Source organism: Anguilla rostrata, chromosome 1 (genome assembly GCF_018555375.3).
Source record: "Anguilla rostrata isolate EN2019 chromosome 1, ASM1855537v3, whole genome shotgun sequence".
Lineage (NCBI taxonomy): Eukaryota > Metazoa > Chordata > Actinopteri > Anguilliformes > Anguillidae > Anguilla > Anguilla rostrata.
The window spans coordinates 69018873-69036590 of NC_057933.1; the positions used below are offsets into that span (position 1 = coordinate 69018873).

Below are 17718 nucleotides of genomic sequence, written 5' to 3' on the forward strand. Positions count from 1 at the left end.
TGTCAAAATAAAACTACAGAAGAACCTTGGGGAAAGGACCCTTTGGTCTTTGAATGGAAAAAAACCACACTTCCTATTTTCAGAACACAATGTGGGAAAGTCAACAGTGTTTGATATGAAGACGAGCAAAAATAAAATACTATTGTCAAAAGAGGACAATGAAAGCGGGCAGCTAGAAATGTCATGCATTGTTCCATGAGCCAGCGGAGATGATAATGTCATGATTTGCATGCGGGGAATGACGAAACCCAAACAGTGTGTCTGTCATATTCTGTCACAATTACATTTAAGGGATTTCAAAAACTGCATTTAAATAACTGTATTTCCTACTTTTTTCACCCTTAAAAGAAATATATTTTAAAATGCCTGGTCTCATAAGTAACCATAAGTTGATCTTAACAAACAACAATCAAATCAGCTGTACACCCAATCCCACATGGTCAACCCTTTTTACACATTGAAGGAGGAATATAAAAGAGAAAAAAACATAAGAGATCTGCCTCTGGTTAACAATACAGTACATAATAGAAATAAAAGTGCACCCGGATTTAAGGACGTAAGATAAAGCCAGTCTTAATAATCGTTATGAGTTTCGGTCGAGTTTTTTCCTCTACTGCTGCGGTGATGATTTGCACTTCCAACCAAATGTCATAAAATACCACAATTCCGTGGGTAACAGCCCACGGCTCTGCCACCGGTCAAACAAGAAAACAGAATTCTGGCACTGGTGGGCGTGGAGGTTAAGAGTCCGGCTGGCTTTGTGTTGCCTGTGCCTTAAGTGTTAAATAACAAAATAATACAAAAAATATATTCAGAGTGATCTTACATTCAACGTGTTAGCACGTGTCAACATACACCCCCCCCCCCCCCCCCTTACTCTCGGGCACAGTCTCACCCACTTTTTTCAGAACATCTATTCCAAGCTCTGTGGGTATGGGCTACATTCACAAAAAATGTCAGTGAACAGGAACTGCCAATTTCAGTCCCAACATTGGGCAAAGGAGCCTTCTAACCTATAGAGAAATCTTAACATTACAAATTAAACTGAACATAGAAGAGTAGCAAGCCTAAATATGGAATAAAGTACCTTTTTGGGAAGGTGCATATTAAGGTGGACAAAACATACAGATCTATTGATTAAAAAGAGTTTAATAATGACAACACAAAATTAAAAACTACTGAGTGGCATTGTCTTTTTAAATACAGATAAACAAGCCCAAACTTGCTAATCCCCCAACAATGGAAATACTATTGTCTAATTATCAAAGAAGGCTAATGAGAAAAAGTATACGAGATTCTTTAAACTGGCATGATCTACTATAGTTCACATGAAAAACATACAAAAGTTATGAATGCAGGCAGAAATCTATACTTAAAACAAAGATACAGATTGCAAAAATCTTGTAAATAAGCTCATGGTTTAATTGTCTTAATAAGTAATAAATAATACTTCGATAAATACTTTAATTTTTCAATCAAAGTTGAATACTTTTCAATCAAAGTTGCCTTGAAGCTTAGAGCAGATTGTCTTCGCTAAGTCTGGGTCAGTGAAGTGATCTGAGGGAAAACAAACATACAATGCACTTAATATCAATCAATCACTGACTCATACTAACATTTTTAACCTCTCCAAATATCATCTACAGTATTTGCCCCTAGCTTTATAGTTATTTAATAAGTTCATGATCATTTTTAACTGTAGGTACTATAACTAAAATCATTTTGTCATACTTACTTGCAGCAAACTCCCGAATATCGGCTGGTCTTTTTAAAAATACTTCCCTGCCAAACATAAGAAAAATAATACTTAATACATCTTGTTTGACAAAGGTAACAATTTAAATACAATACAAAGACATTGCTGTTGGTTTAAGCTATGTCAACTCAACTCACCTTAAATTCCATTTTAATTTTGATCTCTCTTACGTTAAATACATTCCTTGTCTTGAATTTTAGCTTGAAACTTTCATATATCCTTATTTTAATCCTGTATTTCAGCCTCGTGCTGTGCATGTCCACTGCAAGTGGAGAACCAACTCCGGACTGTACAATTACAGGGTTCAAATTCACATTTTGGTCAAAAATGGGTTATTGATATGAGATTCCTCTTAATAGTGTCTTTCAGTTGCATGATGTTATCTGTTATCTGAAATGCAGGTAATGCAAACGTTATTTACTAAATATAGCAAGTAGGACAAGATCGTATTGCATATACAGAACAGGCCAAAGATATTAAGCCACCTGTGGGTTTTTTTTAATTTAATTTTTTTTAACTTTAGGCAGAGAAGAATTCAGTTAGTATATGTGAATTTATTGAATAACAAACCAATGCATAAATATTTTTTTTCTATTTTTACCTATAATAATGCAAAAAGATTAGATTACTTAAGACAGTACCTTCCTTGAAATAGTCTTCTTTGGCATTTATTACAATTTTAAAAATTATTGTAAGTCTATCCAATCGTTTTGCAAAACGGGAGGTGAAGGGTAGGAAGGAGGGGGAGGGGTACTTAAATTGAGTGAAATCTTATCTTACAATAAATTATTTAAAAACCATTGTTAGCCTAATACCTTTTGCATGAGGTATAAGTAAAGTAGGCCCTAAAGATGCAGTTAGGCTTTGATGTGCGGGAACAAGTAAACATAATGTCGCAAGAAGTTTATTCCCACCAACAAATTACAATGAAGCTTAAGATTTCAAGTTGCAGAGCACACACTCAGAGGGTCCAGCTGATGGGCAGCAATGTTAACAGGAGAAGTAAGAAGAAGGAAACACTGCACCTTGAAATCGTAAACTTCCTTGCAATTTCTCACTGGGAATAACCTTGCCACAATATGTTTACTTGGCTCTGCACATTTAAGTCTAACTCCTTCGCCATATTTATTGTAGCTATAGTGCCTATTTTATTCACACTACAGGGAAATGGTATTAGGCTACCTGTGGTTTAAAAACAATTAAGGTAGATAAGATTTCAATAAATTTAACTACCCCTCCACCTCCCTCCCACCGCTCCACCTCCCACTTTGAAAAACGACTGGACAGACTTACAATAATATAATTGTAATTAAATGCAAAGGAGGCTATTTTGAGAAAAGTCATGTCAGAGGTTATTTTGCTGTTTATAACAAGCTAACACAGCGCTATAACATTATTTTTGTTCTTGGGGCGTTAGCTAATTTTTTTGTTCCAAACAGCCACTCTCATGCAAAATGAGCCACTCTGGTTTGTGCAGTAACATGAATATAAACCATTTTAAGATGGCTTTGTCTCGGATCCAATTTATGGTTTATTCTTTACAATCAGTTATTTACAGTTTTATTCTTTACAATCAATTCATAATCTGTCAAGTTGAGCAAAATTCCAGATCTCTGAACCAGAGCATAGCTTTCCAGCTGACCTCTAGTAACGTTACCTTAAAAAGTCGCTCAACAGCACCTCCACTTCCGGGTGAGATCTCAGATATTTCTCGTTACCAATTCTCGTGTTTATCTAAAGAAATATGAAACTATATTAGAAAACCATCAATAAACTCGTAAATAGGTTCGGTCTCTATAGCTAAGCAACAAGAAAACATCTTTTCAGTTTTTCTAGCCAAGAAAATCAATTTTTCGCTAGCTGGCTTTCTTCTGCTAACCTTAGCACACTAGTAAGGTCTTTAGCTAGTTCATTTGGCCAGTTATTGATGTTAATAATATTAAATATTTATTATTATTGGTTTTTTATCCTTGTTTATGTACTTGTTACCTTGAATTGGCGGAGTTTCTCTTGTTGTTCTGGGCTCAGTGCACCAATATCTAGTTTCTCCATACCACTTTTTTCCGCCATCTCTTTACCACCTGTTGTCGTTGTCGTTTGGTCGTTGCTAGGGCAACCACGCCTTTCTATGGAAAGGCACGTTAGATTTTAACGTTATGTTGTGAAATTGTGGATTCTTTCATCATTTTTTATTATTGTTACTAATAACGGTGTTCGAAAATAATAGGGTATGTTTTACATTTGTAAATGTCAGATCTATGAGATTTACATAATCACATTTGTGAAACCAATTGAAGCGTGGCCTGACTAGCCTGATCAATGCAAAAATGGTAAGTTATCAACTGAATGGAAATGTGAATGTGATTTGTGTGTCACTTGGGGCATGGGGCGGTATATCAGGGTGTTACTGGATGACCCGGACCCCGCCTGGACAAGAATATAAGGGTACCGCCTTTTCCGTACTGCGTGGTCTCTCGCTACAATTTATAACATAGCGCCACAAAAACTGGATTTCCATGGCTTCACAACGCTTTTTGCATGCCAATGGAAAATGTTTGAAAGCCTATGGAAAATCAGAGGTTGATGTCACCGTCACACTATCCTTGTTTTTTTTTTTTTTTTTAAGTCTGTGGTCTAGATATGAAAATCAGGCCCCTTCAGTTTTCAAATAAAATTGAAATTTGCAACATGTTTTCTTAGTACTAGTAATCTTCCAACAGCCAAACACCAAAAATTATATATATTTCAGCTGCTGAGTTTTAAAACTCTAGGAATTTTTGGAGGAAGGAGAAGCTGCTCAAACATTAACTTTCAATACCAAACAACATTTTTTTAATCTTCTTTTTATGCAATTAATAATGCAAGTATACATGTACAAATAACAATGTCAAGAAACAAAAATACGTGATTTAATGCAAGCAAATGAGTTGATTTAAGACTAAAAGAATGCATGTTTCTTTGTCAAAAAATGTCTTCATTATTATGTCTGCAATGGTCACTATGCATATTTTTTATTATTTTTTAATTTTTTAAATGAAAGTCTAAAATAAAGGTTGGATGTCACAAGAAAATGACCTTTTAAAATTAACAATTAATAATACATAATTCCATTTAAAACTATATGGGGAAAAAGCAATTCAGTGATGCATATAATACAAGTTATCTACAAAATATGTTTTAAAAATCATGCAGGGCTTTCTTTGCCCCCAATAAGCTCCTTTTAAGACATGGGAAGGTGTAAAGCAGATAAGTTAATGAGTGCACATCATTGGGCTTCAATAAAAACATGTGGAAGTGACATATTGCAACTAAGTGTAAACACAGGAGTGACCTTAATGCAATGAAGGGAGTGAAGAGAAGACCCAAGTGCATTCAAAGACCTATACACACATACCTCAATGATTGACAGTTTCAAAAGCTAACATCCAATATAACACAATCCTCTTGGCTGTGAAGTAAAAATGCAACATCTCACATATATATAAGATGTAGATAAAAAAATAAAATAAAAAAGGTCTCAATCCCTGACCCTACCCATTGCCTTCCCCCAAATCACATGAAACACAAAAACACAAGGTCAAAAAATAACCATTAAAAAAAAATTGAAAGAATAAAACCTGCCAGTCACAAGATCTCCCCCATCCCCCCAGCCCCCTGGTTTTGTTTTGTCTATATAATGTGGAATCTTGGCCCACGGGTGGCGATGATGTCGCTGTAAGGCTCGGCCTGCGTGAGGTCCACGGCCTGCTGCTTTTTCAGTACCAGGAAGCTGTAGAACTTGGCAGCCGCTTGCTTCTTGTTGTTATTCCTGCACAGCTCCAATAGGCTGACCGACTCTGCCCCTGTTTTCGCCATGACTCTCTGCGGACAACCGGGTAAAGAGTCAGCCAACAACCACTCGACAACAGTATGCAGTACTCAAAAAGCTACATCCTGAAAAGACAATATAATGGTGATAATAATAATAAACGAGAACAAACTTGCTTCAACAACTTCAAACAATCATCACCTCTGGACCTTTCCCAATGCCTCTAATGCCGAGCCAACTATTAAAGCTGTGCTATTCAACTTTTAAAATGTAGACAAGAGTATTGCTTTTCCAAAAAAAAATTATATTGACTACTGATTTGTAATTTCAAATATATTTTACACTTCATAAACAATGCTGCGTTAATGTCTGTCTGTGACATCATACACTGAAGTCACCACATCCAACAACGCTCCTGACCTAACAGCACATCCATCTTTTTCTCATGAATGAAATGCATAGCAGGTTGCCAACTGACGTTGCTGGTAAGCACACGGCTCCACCAGAGAGCCAGCTGAGCCCAACCAGCACCAGCCCTAGAAACCCAGCTATCCAAGCTGAGAGATTCTGAGAGTTGTTGAAATATTCAACATCATTTTGTAGGGGACACAAAATAAGCAACATCGAGAATGTGCTTATACTGCGCGTTTCTGTGACTAAATTAGTTTCTTGAAGACCTGGCCAGTCGACGTAACCATGCAGCACGTAGAAGACGTACCTGTTCGGCAGACATGGACGACAGGAGCAGTGCCCTAACCTTTGGGGATTCTGTACGAGTAGCGTTACTGAAGCATGTCAGTCAACACCGAAAGCGCTCTACGCACAGTGCACCAACAGATTATAACGGGCTGCTCGGAAACTGTCTTTAGAAACATGCTTAACAATCCCTGCACATTATTGTTAATGAAATCGCAATTAGTTACATTTTTCAAGTCATGCTTTAATGAATAATACTTTCTCTTAAGGCATACTATGCGGGAGTTTTAGTTTTGCCGTGGTCCTGTGTTTACAAACAAAGTCGCCTCTATTCTCAATTCTGCTGTCCCACCTCCGTTTAATATTTATATACAGGTTCTATTTTTGTATCTCCGTTGTCTTGATAGCTGTCCCCGTCAAAGGACAGCAGTTTCAAGGTTGACTCAGGTTTTTGAACGAGCCCTGGCTTGTCGTACTCCCTAGGAGGGCATTTAGTTCCAGTGGCAACATTGTGTCATGCCACCAAGCATCACTCAATCCAGAAACTAGACAGACTTGGTGTTTCTGGCTAAAAGAACTTGTAAGAGGAGCTGAGCAGCCAGAGAACAAGTTTGCCTTACACAAGTCAGGACCCATGCACGCCAACATAAAAGGGAATATGTGGAAAAATTACTTAAAGAAGCCATTTTTCCCACTTTGTTTTCTGTGTACCTTGTGCTCATTCAGAGTGGACTATTTCTACCTGTGTATCCCACAGAGCCCACTCTATATTTTGGATCTATTGAAAAAAAAATATTGTGTACTGGGGAGAATTTTTGTTTACCTTTTTATGCCATGTCATCGAGCCAATGAGCAATAATTTATTTTAATTTGACAGTTATACATTAGTTTTGTATATAGGCCATTAAGTAAATGATTCTGATTTAAAATCACTCTGTTAAGCATAGAATGCATTAACAGAGATACACATCACGTATCGCCAGAAAAGCTCAATATAAAAATATTGAGATATCACCATGTCACCCAGCCCAAGCTTTGCCTACGATCTCATTAGTCAGACAGGACCCTGACAGGCTAACATCTGAACATTTGCTATATTTGGCTAAAACGTGATTTTAGAACTACGTGGTACCTGTATGTAGAGACACAGCAGTTTGCTAACGTTAGCTAGTTCTTGTGGTGAAAACATCACATGCAGCCTAACTCGGAGCTCGTGAAATAGTTGTGTTGTGCAGAATGCAGACAATCAGTGAGCTAGCCTAGCTAGTAAACATAATAGTGGATGTAGAATTTTGCAACCCGTTCTGTAATTTTAGCCTGTATAAGCATCTAGGTAGCGAAAGCTGGCCTAGCTGTTGTGTTGTGCAGTGGCGTTGCAATAAGCTGCTATATAAACGAAGCCATGATGACGTCACCAATTCATTTTCTATGGCTAGTGCCCACTGAGGCATGAAGCCCAAAACAGTGTCACCATTGTATTTTTGCAACCAACACAAGTGCAGTGGAGCGAAAGGGTGGAGTCCATGACTATAGGAATTAGCCACGCTAATTACCATGTTTTTTTTAAATTTATTTCCCTCACATGCACTTGCATTCAGCAGCTCGCTGCAGGTTAGGACAGCTGGAACCAGAGGCCTGCTGTCAGCCACCTGTAGTGAGAGGACCCTCCCAGTACAACAATGCTGAAATGCTAATATGTTTTAGGTCTCTCTGCCTTGTAATGAAGGCATCCACTTGCTATGGGGTAGTGGAAGGTGAGGTTCAGGCCTGGATTTTTCAGCTGGCTGTTGGAAGCAGTAACTTAGTCTAGCTAAAGAAGCCACTGATCCCAGCCCATCTCACTGGTTTTAATATGTTTTATGTCTGAAAAGTTACACAAGCACTCCTGGCTACCTAACATGCTGAAATGTGTTTTCATATTTTTTGTTCACTCTTTAGCCACTGGGAAAAAAAGACTTCAGAAATTGAGGTGGGCTGTTGCCGCTTGCATAAGACTCATCACTTGATATTTAGGACGCTACAATAGCCAGCTTCCCCTCAGACTACATTCAGCACTATACCACCACCAGAAAACCTGACAATCGCTCACAGGAGAACAACTAGCGAGGCAGTGTCCTGCATTGGGTTGGGATTGTAGTTCTCCCTTGTGGGCACTAGATGGGGTATCAAATTACCTATTGCTCCTTTAAGAGTCCGTAAGTGCTCCGATATTTGCATTTGCTTACCTGCAGACCATGAAGCATCTGCTGGGTTCTCTTGTTCCATCTCCTCTCCTCTTGATCCTGATCCCCAGCCTGGCCCTCTTCCTCCTGGCGAAAAAAAAAAGCAATATCAAACCGCACACCAACTAATCATCCAGTGCAAACTACAACATAGTACTTTGGCAACTTAAATGACCACATCTGCCATTGCCTCTGGTGGATTTGAATAGACTACTGTACTCACAAACCAGCACCCAATTTGCTATGAAACGTAACGGCGAATCACACACATTCCCCCTCCCTCTCGCCATGTCACTGATGCAGGCTGAAAGGTAACCGTTTGTCTGTGCCTCCTCACCTCCTCTTCTTCCTCATCATCCTTTTCTTTGTTCTTGCCCTTCTCGCTCAGCAGGTCGAACTCCGGCATGAGCTGGCTGAGGCTGGCCGTCTCCTCCGGGGGCAGCTCCACCTGGGGCATGTCCAACTGCTGGGACAGGGCGGAGCGATCAGTCTGCGGCTCCAGCGCCCCCATCTGTGAACACACACACACCAAAACACACACACAGACACACACACATACAAACACACACACAGACACACACGCACGCAGAGACACCCACGCACGCAAGCGCACGTGCACACACACACACAAACACACACACACACACACGCATGCACGCGCACGTGCACACACGCAGACAAGCATTTCTGTTAGGAGCTCGACCAGAAGACTTTCATGCATTCTGGTCTTAAAGACTATATGCCTTCTTATATTTTTTAAAGAATGACCACAAAAGCAGTCCATTTTGATTTTTTAAAAAAAGAGCAGTGGCCACCCGAAAACATTGCCTGAAACGAAGACAAAGGAGGAATGTGAAAGGCTGCACGTACGGGCAGAGCCGGCTCCGTGTCCTGCTGGGCCTTGCGCTTCACCCCACGCTGCGAGGACGGGGGGGGCATGGCCGACTCGTCCAGGGCGGTCCTGCTGCCCTCCATGGTGGACGCCTGCAGCATGCTGGGCTCCTCCAGGATGGTCTGGTCTGCGATGGAGACGGACACAGAGTGATGTCAGGCGCGGCTGCTCATGCGCGCCCTGCCTGTCCTACCGTCCCGCCGGGCCACAGGCTCTGGTCCCGCACAGCCCGGCTGGCCCGCCGGCGCTGGCGCCGCTCTGGATTGGGGCCTGAGGAGGGGGTTCCAGCGTACCCGCGTGGCGTGCGGGACAGCCACAGACACTGCGAGGCCCTCACCGATGATGTCCCTCTGCTGGGACATGGCCTCCTCCCTGGGCACCTCGGGGTTCTCCAGGTCCTTCAGGAACTCGTCCAGGCTCTCGGCCTCGCCGCCCTTCCTCCTCTTCCTCAGCTCGTCCGGCACCAGCGGGGTCAGGCAGCGTGTGAACATCTGCGCAGAGCACATTTTCCCCACGCAAACCCAGTGAGCCACAGGGCCAGAAGGGATCAAAATGGCTTCCGCAACAGGACACAACATTTTTTATAAATAAATAAATAAATTAATTAATTAAAAAACCACACTCCCCTTCCTCAGACCCCAAGAAGTATGACAATATCGGGTAAAAGTGCTTATCTACTTTACTTCAAGCAACAATGTGGTAAAAATGTAACGGCACTGAGAGACAGACCATCAGGGCAAAACAGCTAAACTGGACTGAATTCCACACAGGTTACTGCGGTAGGTCCCATTGCAATGCTGCTCCAAATGCTTTATGATACGATCGCTGCAGCCTTCTGCCCTCCCTGGACTCATTACCTTGAGCAGCCTGCTGTTCCAGAGAGGCTGGGCGGGGAGGGAGAAGAGCTTCTCCACACCGCCCGTCTCTTTCCACATCATCAGCTTCTTGGTGGGCGGGGCCAGGTCCAGGGTGGTGACGATGTCGGAGTAGTCGCTCAGCTGGGCGCGGATGGTCTTGCTGTCCAGCTCCTTCACGCTGTCCACAATGAGCTTCCTCTTCCTCTTCGCCTTGGTCTCTTTCACTGCAGGTGACACCGACGGAAGACATGATTTCAGCGCAGATTTCTTACGCTTAAAGGAAGCCTGCTATAACGGTTACAACTGGCTCTGTAGCCGTTAAGATTTATGTTTGTGTAACCAGGTTGTACCGCTGAGACAAAAAAATCTGTTACTCGAGTGCCCTGAGGCCTGTATCACAGAGCAGGCTAAGCGGGTTAGCCAGCGAACTTTGGGTGTTTCCGGTATCATGACAGGGTTCTTCCAGCATTGGCGGGCCGCCTAAGTGTTTTTTTTTTTTTTTTGAGTCGCCAAAGTCACATATCAGAGAAATTGCGCCAAAAAACAAACAAACGGAAAAAAAAACACCTGTCAAACAATAGGCAGGTAGGTTTGTGCTACGGGCTGTGATATACACACTTACTAATCATTTGTATTCAGCACTAAAAGTCTATCTAATAAAACAAAGCCGCGCCTGCCCGTGGCAGATGGGTTCCCTCTCTGAGTCCGGCTCTGCTCAAGGTTTCTTCCTGTTATCAGTCAGGGAGTTTTTCCTTGCCACTGTTGCCCTAGGCTTACTCTTTGGGGGCTGGTTCTCTGCAAAGCTGCTTTGTGACAAAGCTCCTTTGTTAAAAGCGCTATACAAATAAAACTGATTGATTGATAAATAAATACATGTTAATCTGTGGTTAAATTACATTTTGTACAAGGAGACCAATTTCATTATTTATTCTCAAGTTCATGAAGTAGACAGGATAAACTATTTAACAACCCCCTTTGCCTTTCTAGCCAATCACCAGGCAGAGGTGCTCACCAGTAATATCAATGGGTTCCAGGGCAAAGGCCTCGTCCTCGTTGTGGACCAGGGTGGTCTGCTCCGTCTGATCGGTCATAGTGGGGAGGGGCTCCACAGGACCCGAGCCTGGGCTGTCTGGCCCACCCGCTACACACAGACAACACGACAGCGAAAAGCAACGCGTTATTTAAACGCAACAGCTACGTTCAAATCCACAGCATGGAAATGGTGCCCTCTCACTGGTCAAACAGTGAAACACAAAATTCCCACTCAAAATTGTATAAAATCGCATACGTGACAAGTTGTCGAAGTCATCCTCGTCGTCGCCACCATGATCCGGGGGCATCATCACGCTATCAGTAATGGCTGGGGGGTCGTCGAAAATGCCCCCACCACCCTCGTTGCTGAGGAGCTTGTCCACTGAAAAAAGAAATTTCCGGAACTTGAGTGCAGAACTCTCATCTTATCCATTCCACACTGTTGCATGTTATTCTAGCTGAACACCAATCCCCGCCACACGTCTCCACAACTTTCCCGAAATCACTCCTGGTGTCAATGTTCTACTGCGCTCCCCCTAAATCCCTCTAACCCAGCCAGCCTCTGTCTAACCAGGGCTCTACAATAACATTCATCACAAGGATCACATGCTCCTAAATTAAACTAATGCATCCCAATCGGTAGATGTGCTCATTAATTATTTTTACAGTCAGCACACATCAATTTTCAGGGGCAAATGCTCCTAAAACGGGAGCCCTGTACAGCCCTGCTAACCACTCGACCGACTAAGGCTTTGTGCCCGTTCATGCGCCCGCGCAGTCACTCACCCAGCATGCCCCCCTCGCTGCTCTCCATGGGGTTGTCCCCGAAGTCGTCGTCGTACTGCAGGTGGCTGGACTTCTCGGCCATCTGGCCCGCGCCCGGCTCCGCCTCCAGCAGCAGGGTGGTGCCTGAGGAGCCGTGGATGATGTCCACCTCAAACCCGCTCTCCTCCCGCATCATCTCGCGGTCGTCCATGCCGAAGTCAGCTGGGCAAGGAGAACACAGTTCAGTTTAAAACTGCTAAACACTCACCAGCGGACAGGAAACAGAAACGTTCACTGTCAGTATGCCGCCATTTTGGTTATGTAGGTTTATGTGCTATGTACCAGTTGAATCCAGTGGGAAATTGTATATAATTTTAGTTCACTCACTCACTCAAACACACAGTCTCACACACACACACACACACACACACATACACAGCCTCCTTTGGTTCAAAATTCTATAATGATTCATTCACAGGACTACAGTTTTTCCTACTTATCTCATTTCTCCATCTACATAAAGTATGACAAGCATAAAGGCTGTACTTGTATCGGGTACTTCCTGGTTTTAACCCTGGTTAAAATAACACCCTGGGCTTAAATATGTAGGAATGTATGCAGAGCTGGAGGGAACATACCAAAGTCATTCTCCTGCAGGAGGCTGAGGCTTGCCACGTCCTCCCTCATGGTGATCTCCTCAGCTCGACTCTGGTTTAGCGTGAACTGCTGCGCTACATCAATGTCACTGGAGCGCAGCCAGACGACAGCGATAAACATTAACGGCATCATTAAAACTTAATCTGAGCGTTATCAGAACACATTAAGCGGGGAACAAGAAAAAGCACAGCTAATCTGGAGTAAAAATACCCCCCCCCCCCATCAGATCCAAAAAACAGCAAATGAAACCATCTCACAAAGCTCTGACCAATGGACATCTATAAAGTTTGTAGATTGGGCTTAAGTATAGTATGTGTGGACACAGAAGCTGGGAATGTAGGAAAATAAGGGAAATAAAATTATTTTTCTTTTAAACATCTGTTCCACTATTAAGTCCTGTGGAAAGCTAAACATAAAGCATAAAGCACACTGCTTTTTATTTTATTTATTTATTTAACATGCCATAAAATAAAAAATGCAAAGGACTTCCTTCCCATGGAGGGACTCACTCTAGATCTGGTAGTGGTTGGTCAAAGTCATGGAACTCCTCTGGCAAGGTGATGGCGTTGTAGGCAGCCTCCCGGTTCTCCTCTGGCAGATCCACCACACCTGAGGTGGACAGAAAGGGCAGCAAAGTGCAGGATAATGCACGGCTGGTCAGGCTCCCCACGTCTCATACAGAAGCACAGGGATGTGCAAGACCACCAAACTTAAAAACCCATCCTAAGAATCCTACAATATAGCATCCCTTGCAGAGGCAGAACATCCTCCGCTATACAATGTGATGTCAGGAAGCAAATTTGGGTGCTGCCCACCAGGGGGCAGCACCGGCCTGACAGACAGGTATGGCCCAGCTGTGGTTCAATATAACCACATCAGATTCGGCCCATTACCTAATTATGGGCTCTACAAGAGGCCTTGCTTACAGGCCTAGTGAGAAGAGAGCTGTGAGAGTGTTTGGGAGTAGGGTTATGCAGTTATACAGTGTGGTGGGTTGCTGCCAGTTTTTTTGGTTTTTGGCTTTTTAGCCGTTTGATTGCCAGACTGGTCTTTTCTTGATTTGTTTATGATGCGTTGGCATTTTGTACCAATAAAAAGAAGTACGCCAAACACTTCTTTTCGTGTTTGTTCCTGTCTCTTCACCACGTGAGCAGTGGCCACCCCCAGCCCTGCCTCACAAAAACTTCAAAAGACCATCAATTTTTATAAACAAACTTGATTTTCTACTTAGGACATCTCAACCGCAGCCCTCCCATTCCTAGGCAATGCCAGAGCCAATCAGGCTGCCAGCCACAGTCGGCACTGGCACAGTCCAGATTAGAAACCAGACGAGGCCCGTAATTGTAACAGAACAGTGCCTTAAAAGGATGACCCACCCAGCAGCCCCCATACCATCGCTTCAGTTGTAAAAAGCATAGACTACCACGCATGTCTTCTAGAGCAGGTACGATATATTATATATATATTTTTTTTTATCTCTGCAGTCCTAGAGCTCAGCTGCATAGTCAGAACTGGGAAAGCAAACCTCAAGCACAGGTGGAGCTGGCAAGCAGCTGGCACCTGATCAAGCTGGAGTCAGTCAAGCGCAATGAAGCGGGAGCAATTTGCTGTCCAAAACCCTCCCTGGATGACACTACAGTCGATTTCTCATTGGTCCCACAGGATTCCCAGCCAGTCGGCACTGGCACGGTTAGCTTTCCACTAACACCACTGGACAAAGGGCTGCGGCTTTAGTTTGACACATCATCTGGGAGGCTGGAGCACCATTTTTCTTTCCTTAATTTGCCAGTGAAGCATAAAAAAAAGGCTCTCCAAACAAGCAAGAAAATAAGCACAACATCGTAACCAATGAAAATCAACAGGAAGTAAATAACAGGCAAGTTGAATCCTGTGACATTACCATGGTCAGAATCTTGAGCTATATTCATATTTTTGTGACACCTATGAAAAAGACTAAGCAGAAAGAAACACACCAAACCCATTGCTCTTTTTCATATTGAACTTTAAGGTTATCCTGAATTTGCAACTTGTGAGACAGTAAAATCCCATCAAGGCCCTGTTAAGCAGACATAATAGCCGACTCACTTTTTTCCAACAGATAAAATACAACTATTCCACAGTTCCACTCAGGAGACTTTACCTGGACGGAAGGCCATCTTTATTTTGATGAACGCCTCATTACAGTCAGCCAGCAGATACTTTGCTTTCCTGTGGTAGATTCTGACGACACCAAGGAGCAGGTGACCAGAAGTCCGCAATGCCATTTTCACCTATGAAATCAAACAAATAACGAAGATGAAATAAACTTTGGACAAAAGTATATAATGTAACACTTTATGCTTTATAATGTACACAAAGCACATTAAATGGACCAGAAAATAATTTCCACCGAGCAAGGAAATAACAAGGGATCTACATTCCCATTTGAAATAAAACAGCACCACATACTGGTAAGAATTGTGATGTGCATAAAAATAGATGGTTACTTTACTCCAGTACTGCATAACGGTAACGTCACATTCAACAGCTGTCCGCCATATCGAAATTAAACAAGGACACAGAGAAGCTACATCTGTTCAATCAAAACTGTGATTAGGTTAAAAAAAAAAAATTTAAAAAAATTAGCTGGGTGGAACAAAAGCCTTGTGACACCAGAGCCCTCCAGAGGCAGGGCTGAATAACTGCAGGTAGCCTTGGTGTATGCAGGCGAACGCATAGACAGCCCCTCACCTTGGGAGAGATGATGCTCTCCACACTGCTCTCCAGGTTACACTCAAACACATGAGCTTTGGTCAGCTTCTTATCCCAGTGGGCCGCCAGCCAGATTTTGGCCAGCGGCCCACGTTTGCTGAGGACAAAGTGGGCGTAGAACATCGCCCCTGCTCCTTCTCACGCCCAGCAAGGGGGACCGCCAAACCTGCAAGTCGGAAAGAGTTACACCAGACGTCACACAAGCAGACAAGGAGATCGGGATAATATGGTGACAAGAATATAAAAATGGTTAAGATTGTGCTGGCTACTCTGAAGGGACAAATCAGAAGTAATGCCCCATATAAATGTGCATGGATGCACGGAAAAAGGTGAATGACACGCTTAACTTTCATCATGTGGTCTTCACCTAAGTGCTTGAGATCTAGGTCATGAACAATTTCTGGAAATTAGGATTCAAGAAAAATGTTGGACTTATTATTATTATTATTATTATTATTATTATAATAAAAAAGAATTTTTACTCCTGGATTGTTCTGTTCCCAACATAACGTCAGAGGAAGGCGATACAGTACATCATAAAGACATGCAGTATGCAAAATGTTCATTCTGGAAGGGTAAAAGTTATCAAACATTAATTCAATAGACAAAACCATGTCCGAACGGTACCTTCTCGCTAAATGCATCTGACAGAGAAATGTATTTTCTACTTTCTGAAGGTTTTTTGCCATGAGAATCTCTGATTCATGCGGCCAAACATAAAAAATTAACCTAAAAAATGAAAATACAGCATGTATGTAATTACGACATGCTAAGATGACAAATTGAAAACAATGTTTCAAATGTACAGCTAAACCGTGTCATTAGCCAAAAAAAAAAAACGTTATCTTGATTGTTGAAACACACTCCCGTACTCTACACACCAGCCGTAACATGCTCTGTGATAATAACCAAAGTAACTTAATGATATAACTAAGCAGCTTATGGTATGCACCATTCGTCTGCACCTTGGTAAGTCTGACAATAACTACCCACAAATTAACAATACTGTAAAATATTACAGAATGTACCTTGACGTTGGAAAGCTATGAAACACTGCGACTAATTTAGGTCGCATTAAAGACCTGGCAATTTCTCCTCAATTTTAAACTCATTTACAATTATTATCAAACCGTGTGCCAAGATAAAATGCAACTTCTAGCTAGCTAACGTACACATAGCTAACATTACGTGCACAGGTCAAATCAGATACCGTTGTGGGCGAAAATAATTAGTCAGTTACCGGACCAATGAAACATATCTTGCAGTCAATTGATTAGCTGAACCTTCAACAGAAGTGGTCATTTTGCAGTGGATTTTGCTATACCAAGCAACCAAAATAAGCGGGCCAGTGCGACCTGCCACTTTCCTAACACTCCCATCCCACGATTTGTATTGGTAGTGGCAAATCGCAACTCTGTAGATTAGCTTCCTTGCTAAACTGGGTTGACAAAGGGGGTCACGCGAATTGCAATTGCAGCTAAGTGGCCAAAGTTCATTTAATTACTTCAAGAAGCCAATGTGCTATCTCCGTAGCGAGATTATGTTAGCAAGCAGGCTAGCAAGCAAACCGAAGCAAACGCACAACATGTAGAGAAAAGAATCCCTGAATGCAGCTCAGCTAGCTAACTAGGCTAGCCAACGCTAGCTTGCTAATCGACTCTTACGACAGGACAAAACAGCAGACTAGCTAGGCATAACTGGAGCAACTCCGCTACCAATACGTGAAAATAACTGGCGCTTTATTTCTCGATTTGCTCATTCAAAATAATGTATATTACTTACAAGTTGAACTCCTTTTATCGGCTTCGCTTTAAGGTATCCGTACTATGTCACGCTAATGTTACTTTTTCAACTCCTCCCTCCGAATGGGCTCACATTTAAACAAACAAAATGGCGCCGACTTGTTTCTTCTTCCTCCCGCTCGACTCCTTTTAAATCTACAGGATGTTTACAGTCAAAATATCCAAGTAGGGGGTGCGGGGGCCCTATATATGTATATATATATATTTATTTTCCCGCAACAAAAGCATAATAAAAGATAATGCATTACAAAAAGTTGTACAAAAAGATGTACATTTCATTGCAATTATTACAATTAGTTATTTGCACAGATACTGATCCTATAGAAGTAGAATTTTACTATAACCAGTTTTAGTATGACCATAAAGAAACCCTGCAAAAAACAATGCGCGTATTTTCATTTATCATTCTGCTTTTTAAAATGTGATTCTGTTTTTTAAAATGTGTGATTAAGATGACCTCACTATCTTTTTAGGGAAATA

General features: G+C 42.1%; 2 protein-coding genes across 2 annotated transcripts; both read right to left on the bottom strand.

The window, feature by feature from the left end:
• Nucleotides 1–921: 921 nt before the first annotated feature.
• Nucleotides 922–4447, bottom strand: LOC135264771 (RIIa domain-containing protein 1). The gene is made up of 4 exons (XM_064353614.1): nucleotides 3746–4447; nucleotides 3414–3490; nucleotides 1736–1782; nucleotides 922–1557 (listed from the first exon to the last, which is right to left on the bottom strand). The coding sequence occupies exons 1-4, from the start codon at nucleotides 3824–3826 to the stop codon at nucleotides 1493–1495; spliced, it is 270 nt and encodes an 89-aa protein (XP_064209684.1). The 5' UTR covers nucleotides 3827–4447; the 3' UTR covers nucleotides 922–1492.
• Nucleotides 4448–4565: 118 nt separating this feature from the next.
• On the bottom strand, nucleotides 4566–17376 carry LOC135264763 (double-strand-break repair protein rad21 homolog A-like). The gene is made up of 14 exons (XM_064353603.1): nucleotides 17219–17376; nucleotides 15416–15602; nucleotides 14826–14955; nucleotides 13195–13294; nucleotides 12667–12773; nucleotides 12050–12250; nucleotides 11520–11645; nucleotides 11244–11372; nucleotides 10232–10455; nucleotides 9712–9865; nucleotides 9353–9501; nucleotides 8820–8993; nucleotides 8486–8569; nucleotides 4566–5617 (listed from the first exon to the last, which is right to left on the bottom strand). Exons 2-14 carry the CDS (start codon nucleotides 15557–15559, stop codon nucleotides 5426–5428), a joined length of 1914 nt encoding a protein of 637 aa, XP_064209673.1. The 5' UTR covers nucleotides 15560–15602; nucleotides 17219–17376; the 3' UTR covers nucleotides 4566–5425.
• Nucleotides 17377–17718: the final 342 nt, after the last annotated feature.